The 15,720-nt window shown below is 40.2% G+C and overlaps 1 protein-coding gene across 1 annotated transcript in view; it reads left to right on the forward strand.

Annotated features, from left to right (window-relative positions):
• Window positions 1–726: 726 nt before the first annotated feature.
• CDYL (chromodomain Y like) overlaps window positions 727–15,720 on the forward strand; it is a 103,969-nt gene continuing 88,975 nt past the window's right edge. Inside the window, exon 1 of the mRNA XM_084205989.1 lies at window positions 727–872. Coding sequence (XP_084062115.1) covers window positions 849–872 — 24 coding nt within the window. The 5' untranslated portion in view covers window positions 727–848. The remainder of the gene's footprint in view (window positions 873–15,720) is intronic.

Consider the following 15,720-nt stretch of genomic DNA (forward strand, 5'->3'; position numbering starts at 1 on the left):
CGTCCCGCGGGCACACCCCACACCCCCGCACCCCCCCCCTCCTCCCGCTCCCATCACCCGCGGTTTCCCGGGCGCGGCCCCGGGCGCGCGCCCCCGCCGCCCCCCGCGCGCCGCCGGGCTCAGCTGAGCAGACAATGGGAGATCAAAGCCGGGATGGGGTGGGGGGAGGAGGAGAAGGAGCCGGAGGAGGAGGAGGATGGTGCCGGGCGGCGGCGGGGGGGGCGGCTGGTGGAGCCGGCGGGGCGGAGAGCGGTGGTTCGCGTGTGGCGCTGCCTCTCTGCGCTCGATTAGTGTTCCTGGGGAGGGAGCGAGCGAGTGTAGCCGCCGGCGGACGGAGGGGTGCGGGGGGGCGGGGGGGGCGAGCACGCGTGTGAGTTCTGTGTGCGCGGGTGCGCGCGGCTGCGTGTTCCCGCGGGCGCGCTCTCGGGCGCGCGCTCGGGTGCGCGCGCGCCGGGCTGTGCGAGGGCGAGCCGGGAGAGCGAGCGAGTTGCGCAGCTGCCGTGCGCGCACCCCCCCGCCGCCGCCGCCGCCGCCGCCGCCAGCGCCAGCAGCAGCAGCAGCAGCAGGGGCAGGAACAGGAGCACCTCACTGGCATTTAACGAGCGGAGCTGCTAGTTGCGCTGGAGAGAGACGCGCAGGGAGGAGGAGGAAGAAGAAGAGGAGGAGGAGGACGGGAAGAGGAGAAGGAGGAGGGGAAGAGGAGGAGGAGGAGAAGAAGAAGAAAAAGAAGAAGAAGAAGAAGAAGAAGACGAGGAGGGAGAAGAGGAGGAGGAGGCCAAACGGACACCAACTGAAACAAAAGTATTTCCAAACCAGCACCCAACTCCACCTTGTGAGGCTCCCACAGCATGGCTTCCGAGGAACTCTACGAGGTAAGAGCCCCCGAGCCCCGCCGGCCCTGCCCCCGGCCCCGCCGGCCACCCCACCCCACCCCACCGCACCCGAGGCGTTTTTGTTGCTCCCCGGGAGCGCCGCCGGGCTTGTCACCCACACTTGCCGCGGCTGCTGCCCCTTCCCGCTGGGCCCAGCGCCTGCGTGTGTGCCCAGCCTGGCCCCCCGCCCCCCCTTCCCTCCCCAGTTTTGCTGGAGGAGGACGGAAATGTGACTGAACGGAGGAGACGGCAAAGTGTTACCGTGGCCTGCGCTCCCCCCCAGTCCTTTCCCCACGTTCACACAACACTTTGACTTCGGGAGGAGAAGGGGGGTGCTGGATGGGGCGAGCAGCGCTGACAGCCCCGGCAGTGAGCACGTCGAAGTGCGAGCCCGGCGCTGTGCAAAAATGTGAGCAAAGCCGAGTTATTGCCTCTGTCCGGGCCGGGGGGGGGGGGGGGGGGGGGGGGGGACGGGGGAGGAGGAGGAGGGCAGAGGGGCTTTCCTCTTGGATTTGTGTCCATGCCAAAGTCCTGTGCCACCATCGTGTGCCTTGGCCGTGCAGCAAGCTGTGGCGGTGCAAAATACTAAAATTTAAACTCCTCGGCTCTTCGTGCTCCAACGATAGGGTTGAGGTTGCGAGAGAAGCCAAAAAGATTGAAAGTTAAGGCTTTGACACGCCATCCTTCACTCGTCACTCGGGAGGTGGTCAAAGCGTGTGCTGACGGGAGAGTGAGGTCTTGGGGTGAAGAAGGGAACAAACAAGGTGACAGCCGAACTTTGAGTTTCCTATCTTATGTCTGGCAATTTCACATCCTTGCCCTTAACTGAAAAGCATCATGGTTCTCTTGGATTGAACTTCCTTGTTTTTATTTTTGCAAGAAGTTATCCCCGGGAGTGAAAAGCCATTGTTGTTTTGGAGCTGTTCTTGCCTTTTGGGTAGAGAAGTGGCTTCCCAAAACCAAAAAATGCTCTTATCTGATAGTTAATATGCGTCCAGACAGTGATCTATTAAAAATATATATCCAGAGGCTGGAACTCTTAAGGTTAAAAGAAGGCAGATAGCCTTCAGGACAATTGACAGAAGATGTCTTACCGTACAGCTGGTGCACATGTATCTCTCATTAACTGAGTTACATCGGCGATGCCATCGGTGAACAGACCCTGTAGAAGTCAGTGGAAGGTGCCCCGGGTGGGCTTGTATTTTAAGCAAGTTGGCTGTCAGCAGAGGTGCTGAATTGATAGACTAGAAAGAAGACCGAAGGCCTGTATTCCCAAGACAGATAAATAATGGTTAATTGCTCTGGCAAGTTTCACCATGCTCACAGTGTAGCTTAAGCCAATCTTGAAGGGATCATCCGTGAAAGTTGGAGAGAAATTTGGGAACCACTCTGCATCTCAAGAGATTGCCAAAATTTTGCTTTGACTTTGCAAAAAGTTCTGTTGGGTTTGTGGAGTTGGGCCTGTAGACTGTGCTGCGGCCAGTTCTTGCTCTTCGTGTGTTGCTGTGTTTGATCAAAGATGGACAACGAGATGCCGGTTTTGATGGGCACTAATAAATGACCAGGAGAATTCTGTTGGCTGGGCATCGGACTGAGGCGAAGAATGACCATTGTGCATGACTCTTCTTGGCTGTCTTAAATTGTGTTCAGAATGTTGACTTGTTGGCTCAGTAGTTTGTGGGGCACAGTTGTGCTCTGGGCAGGTGGCGCGTAGTGGCCATTGCGCAAATGCCACTCTTGAAAAACACCTGAAGGGATACTTTTAAATTCTAAAAATCAGACACATTTCTTAATTATGCAAGTGCAAAGTTCAGTTAAGATGCCAAAATTGTTAATGCCTTTAGACTCACATGTGGTCAAGCTGTCTCTTTTTTCTAAATTGTTGCTCATTTTTGACAAGTTTTGTCTTATAATGAATTTTCTAGCCTTGTCTGAAAAACCATAAAATAATAAATTATTTGAATACAGTGAGCACTAATTTGGGAAGGACATAGCTGTGAGTAGACCTGAAATGTTAATTTTTAAGTAATTTAAACTGCTTTGTGAACTCCCTGTGTTATTGATGGTGGGTTTACTTCTGTTTCTTGGTTGTCTTATTTATAGCTTATGCCGTACAATATTGTTTGAATCTGGTGTTTGAAATCTGCTGCCATTTGTTGTACTTCCATTTTTCCTTCTGGATCTTGATCTAGTGTCTTGATCAAAAAAATGTTGTGTAATCTATTTGCAATTGTTAGCTTAAGTTTGAATGCCAGCTATTTCTGTTGGTATGTGTCATGGTTCTTCCAAAATACAAATGAAAAATCCTCTTATAAAAAATGAAGGTAAGTCCGTTTTTCTTTGGTTTTTTTTTTTTTTTTTTAGTCTTAATGCATTCACTTATTTGTGGGGTTCTTTTTATTCTGGATGTCATTGCTGAAGAGAGGGAGCTGATGTCTATGTAGGCCAGTGATTTGAATTCAAAGATCAAGACCTTGAAATCTACTAATGGATTGGCAGTGTGACTTGGGCTGGCTGTGTATGCTCAATGTCATTTGTTCCCATGCATTTTAGAGGTTGTGGTGATGACTACTCACTATTTTTTTGCCTTTTTTTCCTTTTTTTCTTTTTTTTTTTTAACTGGGGTAGAAACATTGAAGAGACTCTTTTTTTCTAGATGGAAAATGCAGCAGTCAGTAATGTTACCAGCCTCTGTAGGTAAGGCAAATAACATACTTTTTGTGTTTGCAAGTTTGTTTCTTCAAGGGACAAAGTGTTTGTTAGTGAGGCGGACAGAAGCTGGTGAGCAAGACAGGTGAAGAAAAACTTAAGAAGAGGTGCATTGGGTTTTTATTTCCCCAAGTTTGTTTCGACAGGCGTTGACGTCTTATAGCACCTCTTTTTGTACGTGCCTGCTGTGATTTGTTAGTGTGGTTTTTGAAAATCCTTTGTCCAGCTTTTGGGCAAATGGTAGGGTTACCTTCTTCTTCCATGTGACAACTTTCCTTTGGCTTACTGACCTGTTTCCGACTAAACATTGTTACCTGTTCTCATCATCTTGACTGGAGTAATTAGAAGTAGACCTCATTTCCAAGATTCAGAAGCAAGCTATGTTTGCTCTCTCTGCAGTAAAATCCCTTGACCTCCTTTGGCAAACTCTTGCAAGTGATGTCTGGGATTGAAGTCATCCTGAGTTGTGGTTGGCATGACAAGTTTGTTTGATGAAATGTGGAAATGATTCGATACAAGTGCTCTGTGGGAGAACTGTGTGCTAGCCAGCAGGTCAGATGTACCAAGTTGTCGGTAGACAACTACTAATCTGCCCTGAGTTTGGAAGAGTCTCTTTCTCATAAAATCTAATAATTTGTTTTTGTATTAGGTGAGGTGGAAATGCAATGAAGTTCTCTGCTGTTGGACATTGTATCTAGTCAAATTACTGAGTGCTTCTGCCTTTCCTCAGGGAAGTACTGGTACAGCTGATACCCGTAATATACATGGCCCACTGGGTCCATTTGTGTAACTCTGGCTGGGCTTGGGCCATGATTGCTACTCATGTCAAAACATTTTTACTGGGTTTTACTGATAAGTAAGCAAAACAGTTTGTGTGAACTTTGCTGGTGTACCCATGCCTTGATGCCTTTATTTTGTGTTTCACATTGGCATTGGTCATAAACCTAGTGTTTTAAGGTGTGTTAACCAATTTCCATTAAAATATTACAGATTAACATACTGAAGGTCCTGTACTTCAAAATTATATATTTTTGTATGTTTTATAGAATGGAAAATATAAATTTTTTTTCATTCTTCCATTGCCTTGCAAAAAATATATGCATTTTTTCATACTGGTATCTAATATTCTCAAGGTGATACTTCACTTCCAATGATGATTCAGTACTTCTGCTTTTATTTTTAGAACTAAAACCTTTGACATTAAATTATAAAGATACAGTGAAATTACAAACTGAAACAAATTTCAGGAGCAACTGGCTAAAGTTCTATGGCCTAGCATTAAGCTATGTGTCAGGTTTAATCACCTAATAAGTAAGCCCAAAGACACGTATTCCAAGAAAATTTAAGCTTTGTATGTAGAGTAGTGGCCACAAGTCAAAAAAGTGATCCTGTGGGCTGTTCTTCATTGACTGTGCTAGTCTTTTAAATGATAGAGTGTAGAAAACTGTTGGAGAAATGCTGTCATTTTGTTGAAAATTTGATACTCCATAGGAATTACTCACTTAAACACAAAGTTTCTCTCACGGCCCTAGTAACACTGCAGTGATCGAATCTTCAGCATGTTTTGTGTGCATTTACTGGAAAGTTTTGTTTTGCTTAAGTTAACTGAAAGGGTAAATCCATTATTTGCAGTATGCAGCTTGGAATTGTAATTTTTAATGGCTATTTGATGAAAAATTACTATTAACAGCAAATTAGAATTGGCTGTTCAGGCAATAGCCATTTTTTTCCTAATTGAAATGGGTTGTTTTCATTCAGCCTGTCTTGTAGGAATTCCAGATTGTCTTGGGATCTGTCTTCTGCTGCTTGTTTCTAATGTGCTGATTCCCAAGACCTTGGTTAAATATCTTGTTCATAAGGAGGAACTCATAGTCATTGAGGTGTATGGCCTGAGTTTTTATGAGTTTATTTTGACAACTGGTAGAAATGCTTGTTTCAGGAGAGGTAAAAGACCCAAATTTGCTTGACTGACCCTACCCAGCTAAGGAAGACTTGGAATTTACATCAGATGAGTTTGTGTTGCTTCCACTCCTTAGGAACTACACATCTGACTTAAAATAGTTGGGGATTAGTTGTTCATCCTCCGTGGGTGACTTTCACTTCTTTAAACTCAAGCATGAATGCAAGAGGACTGCAGGAGCGGAGCCATCACATTTAGTGTGAGAAACTTGACTTTTCCATGTTCCTTGCCAAGCTGCTTTTAACCAGCCTGATTAGCCCCAGAACTCTGGACAAAATTGAGGACTAGTGCCCTGTCTTCTGGTGCTGCTGCAGGCGAAGTGCTTGAGCTGCCCCTGGGGTTTTCTCCAGTGTGCCCTGCCCTCTGTGGTGCCACTGGCCTGGCAAGGCTTGGGGCTGCTCCCAGGATGAGCTCAAACACATGCAAGGAGAAGAGTGAACCTCTGTCTGTGTCCCATGTGGAACACAAATGGTTCACAGATATGGAGATGTCTTAGCAGGTTTTATGCACAAAACTCCTTTGTATGTACATGTACAAAATCAGTGTAGTAAAAAAAATGGTTCTACTTTTTCTTGTATTCTTTTGAATTGCTCATGTCCATCACAGACAAAAAAAAAAAAGATGGAAGGGAGGGAAAGTGGGAAAGAGATGTCTCATCCATAAAGCCTGTGAGGCTCTGATAATTCTTAACCTTCACAGTCTGTCTTTTACTGTGATTTAATTTATTGAGTTTTTTGGTCAATCAGAGATTTATTACTGTGGTGCCAGTCACATTTAGAGTTACAGAACAATTATTTCCAACTTGCAAGACTGTACTATCACAGAAGGTTGCTTCCACTGTGCTGATGTTCAGTACCTCTTGAATGAGGATAAATTATCGGACACAAAGAACTTAATGAGACATGCCACAGCCCCTTGTTCTTCAGGAAGGTTGGCGTAGCTGGAACAGCATCAGTGATGCTGTGTCCCTTTTAGACTTCTCAGTAGGTGCAGCTTCATTTCTTCCTGACTGCTGCAGCATTTCTTATATGTGCCAAAGCAGTAGAAAAAAAACAAGTTACTAACAGTTATGCTTTCATCTTATTCAACCAGACTATGTGATAATGCATGTGCAGATCTGTTGGATATAACAGATAAGCATCCCTATAATGCCACTCTTATTCTTCTGTAATAAATTCCAAATCTGCTGTTACTGGGCAGTGTATTATTTTTGTGTATCTGTTGGAAGCACAAGCTCCACAAACTGTATTTTTAGGATAAAAAGGGATGCACATGTCTCTCCCTGTTCTCTTCTATGCCTTGGAGGTTTTGAGTGGCTGGATGCCATGTGATAGATATTATGGGTTAATAAATACAGGGTTGATTATTTTTTTAATCTTAGAATAAAATATTTATACTTATAATCAACCTACCATGTGGTTTCTCTGACAGGATGCTGCTAGTCCAGAAAATACCTTAAAAGTACAGTATTTTATATTATCAGATGTATTTTCCAGAGCTATAGTATCTCTCTAAGAAGAGCTTTTATTTTTCCGATTTCTGATGAGCTTTTAATATTTACACACAAGAATTTTATACTCTTTGAAATTATTTCTTTGAACTTCTCTCCATATTACTTAGAGGAAAAGAAAACTGGCATGTTACTGGCTCAGTACACTGTAAAGGCAAAAATATTTACTGTTTTCATAAACATCCTCAGAAGATTTACATGTGTCCCTTAATGGTGACCTGTGGCAGATATTTTTCCAAGATATCTATTCATATGTATGAATACACAGGATCGATGTGGATTAAAAAGCATATTTTAATCATAGATTTACATTTTTAAGATACTTTAAGGCCACATTTGTAGGATTACCTGTAAATAAAGCAACTATTTTCTAAGTATCTTTTAACTGTAAGTTAGTTGTTTTGAATAGTGGAACTGTGTAACTCAGTTTTGTTGTGGTTCTTCAGTGAGACTTCGCATTTTATTATCACAGTACATACAATGCATTAGTAAAGCTCAGATCAAATCTTTCTTCTTGGCCGTGTTAAGTCTGAGGGTTTGTTTAGTTTCTTTTGTGGGGAAAGATAAAGTATATATTCAAGTGGCCTAACCACATTTGTAGTTGTGCTTCTCTAACTCTTCTGCCCCCACAGTTTGTTACACCTTTCAAAAGGAAATTAAGTGTTAATGTTCATTCTTTGCTGGTTGTTATAGTAGCAAATGAAAAATCAAAACAGTTATTTTTTAAATATTCGGGATTGAAAGGGAAGGAGCTCTTCTCTTCTCTTCTCTTCTCTTCTCTTCTCTTCTCTTCTCTTCTCTTCTCTTCTCTTCTCTTCTCTTCTCTTCTCTTGTTTGGGTTGGTTTTTTGTTTATATGACTTCATGATTTTCACTTTGCACAAACATTTAAATACTTCTCTAAGCATCTTCACTTCCTGCAATATACTGGATTATGGAAATTTGCTTGGTATAGGGGAAAAAATTTGGCTTTATTTTGGAGGTGCCACAGTTTAAAGGAACTTGTGAGAAGTATATTGTGATGTATTTATCACAGAAAAATAAATACATCTGTAAATACATATGTAGGGGAACCATTGAGGTACATTCTTAAGAGTGTTGAAATGGATATATATCAACTTCAAAATACTTTCAAGACTATGATGTGTTGAATGTTGTATTCAGTGGATATTCAGAAGTCAGTAATTTATGAAGTTCCTTCCATTAAATGCAGTTCTTTAATGAAGCATCATCAGAGTATTGATAACATTTTTGTTACCAATAACTAGACGTATGAAGGGTAGAAAACAATTCAAAGTAAATTTGTGAGAGTTAACTGGAGTATAGTTTGGCTAGTTGCTAAATCATGCTCATTTGTTGGGCTTTGATTTCAGCACCTGATTTTCCCCAGTTCTCTGTATGTGTAAAACACAGCTCATGACATCACAGTGTGACAATTCCCTTTCACTTTTGTGTTGAGGTCACTTATAAAGTTAAAACCAACAGACCTGGGATTGTGTCTGTAAGAAATAGTGGGAATGTAAGGCTCTGTGTACTGACACAAAAGATCCATCCAGTTCAGCACCCCAGTTCCTATCACAGGTCCATAATGTCTCACTGTAGAGCGAAAAAATGGGGAATATTGCACAGCAATAGTCATTAGGAGCTTTCATGGCTGGCTTTGTTGGGACAAGACAGATTTCAGCCTCGGTTATAAAATACTGGCAGCATAACCTGAGCTGCCCAGATGTTCTGAGGCCACATGCATCTGCCAGGGGCTTGTGGCTGCAGGCCACAAATACATTGTTGTTCCTGAATTCTGTGTTAACTTGAACTCCGATTTTTCAAGAAGAGGTTGTTAGTGCATGTGATCAAATAAAACGAACACTAACTCTATGTAAAACTTCATCAGCTTGAGGTTATGTGCTCTAGATACCTATGGAGTCTTCAGTGCAGACTTGATGTGCTGAAGGACTGTATCCTAAAATAAGGTCTAGCTGGCAGCTGTATGTAAGTACACTCAGCCTGGAAAATTTGGAGAGGATGCGCCCACAAAATAAGACAAATTGTAATAGCACTTGTAATTATAACTCTAGGAATTAATCTCATTATTTGAAGTTACTACTATTTTGTTTGTATAAACCATAGTAGATTGTACTGAAGTATAATATATAAAGTTAGGGAGACTGATGGAAAACATTTTTGGAAACAGGAAAAAACATTTTTTTTTCTCCTCTGTAGGCTTTTTGCCATGTAGTTACTTTATAACTTAACTCTTAGGTTGCTAGTCATGTTTTCAAGACTTAGCACATTTTTTCTCACTTATTTAGTTTACAGATTAGCAGTGCTTTCAAAGAACAAAGAAGCATAAAGTAAGAGCAATGATGTTTACGTCAGACAGAATCTTGAGCTTTTGTTCTTAGTGTATTTTTCTGTGGAATTAGTTTGTAAATATAGTTATGCTAAATAGATATATTCACAGCAGCTTGTCAATTGAGTGAGCATTTCCAGCAAAACAATTTCTAATGTTTCCTGAAAATGATGCTTCGACCTCAGCTTGCCACCCTCTTTTGCAGCTGAAGGAATAACTAACTAGATGTCCAAGCATTCCCAAGTGGAACAGAAGATTTAATGGAGTGCAGTTTTAGGGCAGTCAATCAATTTTCACTTGTGATATAGCAAAGTCAGAAGTTTCAAAGAGAAAATTTAAACTGTGGGTGCACATCAGGCTTTTTGTAATGTACATATGTAGAGAAGGTTAAAGCCCAGCTTTGAAATTTTTTCTCCTCTTTGTCTGGTTCATGTGCTTGGGGTTTTGATTTGATTGTACAAAAGGGAATGTGTGGAGTGGGAGGAAAAAAGGACACTTGATCTCTATTTGGTTTTAATCTGAAAAAAACTTCCATAAGACAATATACTATGGAAGTCTAGGACAAGTTTATCATTATATGACTTTTGAAGGCATTGGCTTCCAGAGAATTAACATTGGCAGTATTTTTACCCAGGTCATCAAGGAATGATCAATAACAACAAAGAATTTTTTTTTTCCAAATGCCGAAGGCAAGTAGGTTAACTTCCTGTTTCAAAAGATCCATCAGTGTTTCAGGTTTTATTTCACTCCTGTTAGAGGCATCTCTCTTCTGTCAGGGCAGCTCCTTAATTGATTTGTTTTTCCTCTCTCCCACATTGTACTCATCAGGTCTCCTGAGGTTTGTGCTTATTTATTTAAACTACCCAAGAATAAAATATTAGGTTCTGAATGAGAAGATGGAAATCACTGTATTTGAGGATGCTTCTTTGAGATGAGACATTGTAGGACTGCTAAAACATGGAAGCTGGTGGATCAAGCCGGTGTTAGTTTGACAGCTTATGTCCATGACTACAGAAACCCAATGGATATATTTTGTGTTACAACTTCATAAAACTTTAACACTATACAAAGATGGGATCTTGTTCATTTTTTCATCAGCAGGATACACATCACAGGTGCAGGCAGCCTGTACCATGCTTTTCTACTTTCTTAACAGTAAAGATTTATTAACACGGCTGCTTGTCTTTTATTGGATTTTTATTTTAAATGCTTATTGAGGAAAATCATTAAAACACCTTATCTTTAAAAAACCAGTTCTTTACAAAGATTGATTTAGATTTAAAGTTCAGTTTTACCCTGAAACTGGTGTGATGCAGAGCAAGTATATTGAATAAGATGGTGTTTTGGGGTTTGTCTATGCATGGTACAAAACATGGATTTAGTGGGGAGATAAAATGAGTGCTGGGATGTGATATGGTTTCTGTCCCCATGAACATTAGGTTTTAAGCCACTCATAGTGACAGATAAAACTTTACTGTTACTCATTTATATCTATACCCATATTATTTTCCTACATTTATCCAGATAAAATCACTTGCTGTGCTCTGTTCTTCATACCTTCAGATACTTATGACAATGAAGCACTGATGGGCAGCTATCAGTTAAGTTATACTTAGAGCGTGAGATGTATTTTTTCAATACAAATTAACTTCTTAGTTAAACATAATGCTGGTATTGGTCTGTAAAATGTGAGGTTCTTTATTGTTGTGTGATATTTGAATATATTAATATATATTAATATATATTAATTAATTATCAGTTAATATATATTAATATATTAATTGAGTTATCCAACTCTGAGTTCCTTTTTAAAGTAATTACAAACCAGTTTATCCTAAAAAATTCAGTCCTTAACACCTGAGCATGTATATCTAATCAACGGTAAGAAATGTAACAAAACTGATTCCCTGCATGCACACAAAGTAACTTCTTTATTATGGCATTCTTACTGTCCAGCAAAAATCATGGGAATTAATGAGAGTCATCATTCTAGCCCGTATATCTCTATATATGGGTTTATTATTTCTATTACTAAAATAATGGGTTTTTTGGCCCTTTATTTTTTGTGTGCTTGTTTATATTGATGAAGCTGGAACTAAAAGTGTGTGACTAAATTTGATTAATTTGGAGAAAGGGATTTTATATCTCTATATGCTAAATAAAGACTTAAAGTATACTGAGACAGTAAATTATGAGGAGGAGAAGAAGAAAATAGTGCTTGACTGTAGAACCAGTGGAATTTTATCTTGTGCTTGTCACTAAATTAATGCTCCATTTCTATTAATTTGTCCCTTTTGTCCAGTATTTGAGTTCTACCTACCCAATGTCTTTTTAGTACCTCTGCCTCTCTCATTTTCAGTCAAACCACCAGGAAATTCTGTTTCCATCCAGCTTGCTCAGAAAAGGGCATTTTCACTGTGGAATTAGTTGCCTATTGATTGTGAAATATGGATGTTTTCTGTTTTTCTGGAAGAATCTGGGAATTGGTTCTATAGTGGAAGAAAGACCTATGCATTAGAATTGCTTTATCTCGTGTAGAAAGATGGGTAGGCAGGGGTTGTTGAGTGAAAATGGAGGCTCTCGTCATTAGGTCACCTGAGTGCTGTCTCAAAAGGTGTATTTCTCTTTTCTCTGTCACAGTCTAGCTTTGAGTGTATCACTCAGACTTGGTATTTCAGAGATGATTGCTCATCTTCCTGACAAAGTTTGAATCCCTGAGCCAAAGCACAAGTAGAATAAAGCCTTTTTCTTTTTTGTTTTTCTTTTTTCCCCCCAGGTAAATATTGTCAGAACATCTTAGAATAAAGTAGAGCAGGCTAATTTGGTCTGATAAAGAGAAGCTATGCTGCAAGTACAAGCTCCATACAGACCTGTCCCCTTTTATGTTGGTGTTTGGTTTGGTTTTCATGGAGCTAACTACAGAGAGGTATTCAGCTTGCATGCAGTGGTTTTTTGGTGTCCTCTGCAGTCAATGAGGACTTCAGGCTAGAAGGCCCTTTAGACCATTTAAGTGAAATTTCTCTAAAAGGTCATAGACTTTATCCCCTTCCTCTGTAAAAAAATACAAAAAAGCAAATTGGGTTAATTTAGTCAGTTAAGTTAAATATACTTAAATGTGGCCTCCTAAGCAGTAAGGTTTTGTTTCCTTTTTCTACAGTCTTCTGATCCTAATGCAGGATAATACCCAACTTTTCATTCATTATAGGCTTTCCCTTGGGGCTGTGAACTGTGTTAGTAGGTGAATGTTGCTAAGGGATTGTAGTTGAAGCATAAAGAGTTTAGGCATATGTTGTAAGCTAAGGCTTGTTATCTGAGTGACAATAACTGATCAAGTTATGTTTTTAAATAATTGGTATATTTTACTTCCGTTTATATTAAATCTCAGAAGGTGTTTGGGTGGTTACACTTTATGATTGACTTCAGTTGTCTTTGCTTGGATTGCTCAGCCGTTCCTTCTGTTTTGAGCCACAACAGCAGCTTGGCCATGTTTTAAGAGGATTGGAAAATTGATCTGGTGTCATTAAAAACAACCAAACAAAAAACTCTGGCTCAGAAATGTTTGTTTGGTTGAAGCAGTTCCTCAGCCTGTTTCTGTGCGTGGCTGTACATGCACTTGCCAGGATGACAAAGCAGGTGTGGAAGGTTATTGAAGCTGTTGAGCTTGTGAGTGATGGCCGCAAAAAAACCACCTCAGTGAGCAAGCCCTGAGACCAGGGAAAAACTCTGTGTATGCTGACAGTGTTTGTGTTGGGTTTTCACTTAATGTTTCTTTGAACGGTGTGATATTTAACATTTAGGACGAGTGTCCACTTCCAGCTGTGAGTACTAGGGCTCTTTTCTCTACAAAAACAAATTTAATCTTAAACAAATCTAATTGCCACAAGCCTTGCTTGCCGCCAGTGTCTTCCTCCTTCCTTCCTTTGCACCCGCACCGATTTCTGTTGCTGGCTGAGGTGAACGCTCATTAAGGAAGCTTGCCCACTGCTTTTACAGAAATAGTTTTCTGGCAGTTTATTGACTGGCCAAGGTTGAAATCCAAGAGGTGCCACTTGAAGGGAAGAAACAGGAATATATGGCATGTCATGCTTGAAGGGAGACAGGAGAAAATGGGTTAGATGTGGGGGGATGGTTGCAGCAATGACTTGGCTCTGTTAAAAAAAAAAAAAAAAAATCTGTCAAACTGCAAGCTTAATTTTCAGCTGGAACAACTCGCTGGACAGACTTGCAGTGCGACTGCCCAGTTTCTTGCCCATGGCTTGAGCTGACTCAGAGCCGTGTCCCGGACTCCACCTTGAGGTCATGCAGCCCGTGCGGGATGGGCTGAGGAGCAGCGCTCCCGGGGGAAAAGGGCTGCAGCCCTGGCAGGCGAGCGCGGCCACTGCAGAAGATGCTGTGCTGCATGTTTTAGTGGCTGGTTACTCTTCCATTTCTTGTGAAAATGACAAACTCGTGCTTGCAAGAGTTTGTGATTCTTGTTACTTCTCAGTGTTGCAAAAGTTTTATAATTCCCTGAATTTTCCTTTCACCATAGCAGTTGCAAAGCTTGGTGAAACTTATTGCCTTTAGTGTGCTATGCAAGTAATGAAAATTCTGCCGCAGTGTAAGGTTGTATTTTCCTTGTCCACCTTGATTGTACTGTAACGTGCTCTGAGGCTCTTGTGCAAACCCACTTTGAAGATGCAGGTGACATACAAGTGTAGTTAAAAAGTGTAATTTATTTCTAAGTGTTCTGGTTATTCACTGAGTGGGCAGTGGGCAGGGAGTGGGATGAGGCAGGATGTCTCCTTGTAGTTGAGCTTGCTTTAAGCTGCATTTCATTTAAAATGCTGATATTCAAAAAGATTATTTTTAGCCCCTCCAATGGAATTAAAGTTCAGAGTATAAGTGCTGTCAAAATCTTTTGGGTAGAAAAACCTAGGCTTTAATTAGTTTTGGTTTCAGTTTCACCAGCAGGAGCGAATTATTTTCGTTTTGAGTGTGTTTACGTTAAGGTGGGAAAACTGATAAGGAAAGTAAACTGCGTTGCTCTCTAAGTCCTTCCAATATATAAATAAAAAATGGTTAGGAAGGAAAATATCTATTAGTACTAAAGACTACAAGACCAGTGCTGTCTTATGGAAGTATTTGAAACATAGAGGTAGTAACTGAGTGAGACTTTAGAAAGTATCTGAGTGCTTTAAGTGCCACAAATGCAATGTTCTCAGTTCTTCGTGTGTGTGTAAGCCCTTATTTTGCTTATATTAGGTAAAAATATTATCTCAATTATTTAGGTATGGGTAATAATGAAGATATTTATTATTTCTGTATGGTAAATATTATTATAAAATACTAGACTATTTATTTCATATTTTAAAGACAATTTTATTGAAAAGATTTAATATACTTATTACAAATTCTGCATTTGTATGCAGTTTGAAAACATAAAATACCTTAAAATATTGGTTATGCAGGGGTGTAACACACAAAAATTAAAATTGCCTGAATGTGCATTCAGATGACTCATTGTTTTAACAGGTGCATGTAGCAATAAGCATTAAAGCTATACTTAGCTTCTAAACCAGTACAATTTAATAGTATTGCCAGCCATTGACATTGGTCCATCATTTAGTTAAAAAAACCGAAAGCAACAAATTATTAAATAAATAATTTAAAAGTAGAAAACAAGATTACAGTCAGAAAAAAAGTCTATCGATCATTGTCTAGAAACTCAGTCCAATATATTCAAATTTATTTGCTTGCCAACAAATTATTGAAAACAAACACTGAACACTTTAGACTACTTACATGAAAATAACTAAGTCATATACACTTTCAGTGTGCCAGTTTTTATTGGGTGCCACACTTTGGTAAGAGCAGAATCAAATTATAAAATTATCCATTATTATTGGCCCTTCCACTCTTCCTCAGTTCTAGCATAGTTTTAACAGCCAGCCTGGCCTAGACATTGGTTTCTTTACACACAGAAAACTAAGAATAAAATTCTGGTTTTGTTTTTTAATATTCTGGTTTTGATAAAAGTAAATAAATAAAGTATGCACTTAGGGATAGAAAGTTACCTCAGAAAGTTCTGTAACTTCTACATTTTCTATTTTTAGAAGCAAGGCACGTTTTCCGTAGATTTATATGACAGATGTCTAAATGTCTAGATGCAAAGAAACCATGCACTGTTTCTTCAGAGTGATTACATTAGCTGATGATTATTAACATTTTCTTGGAATTATTAATATGTGTAGGTCATTAATAATATTTTTCTAAGAAAAAGCAATTGTGTTCTCTTCAATTTTTCTATTCTGACAAAAGTGAAATGATATATAAGATCA

Source organism: Fringilla coelebs, assembly GCF_963513975.1.
Source record: "Fringilla coelebs genome assembly, chromosome: 1".
Lineage (NCBI taxonomy): Eukaryota > Metazoa > Chordata > Aves > Passeriformes > Fringillidae > Fringilla > Fringilla coelebs.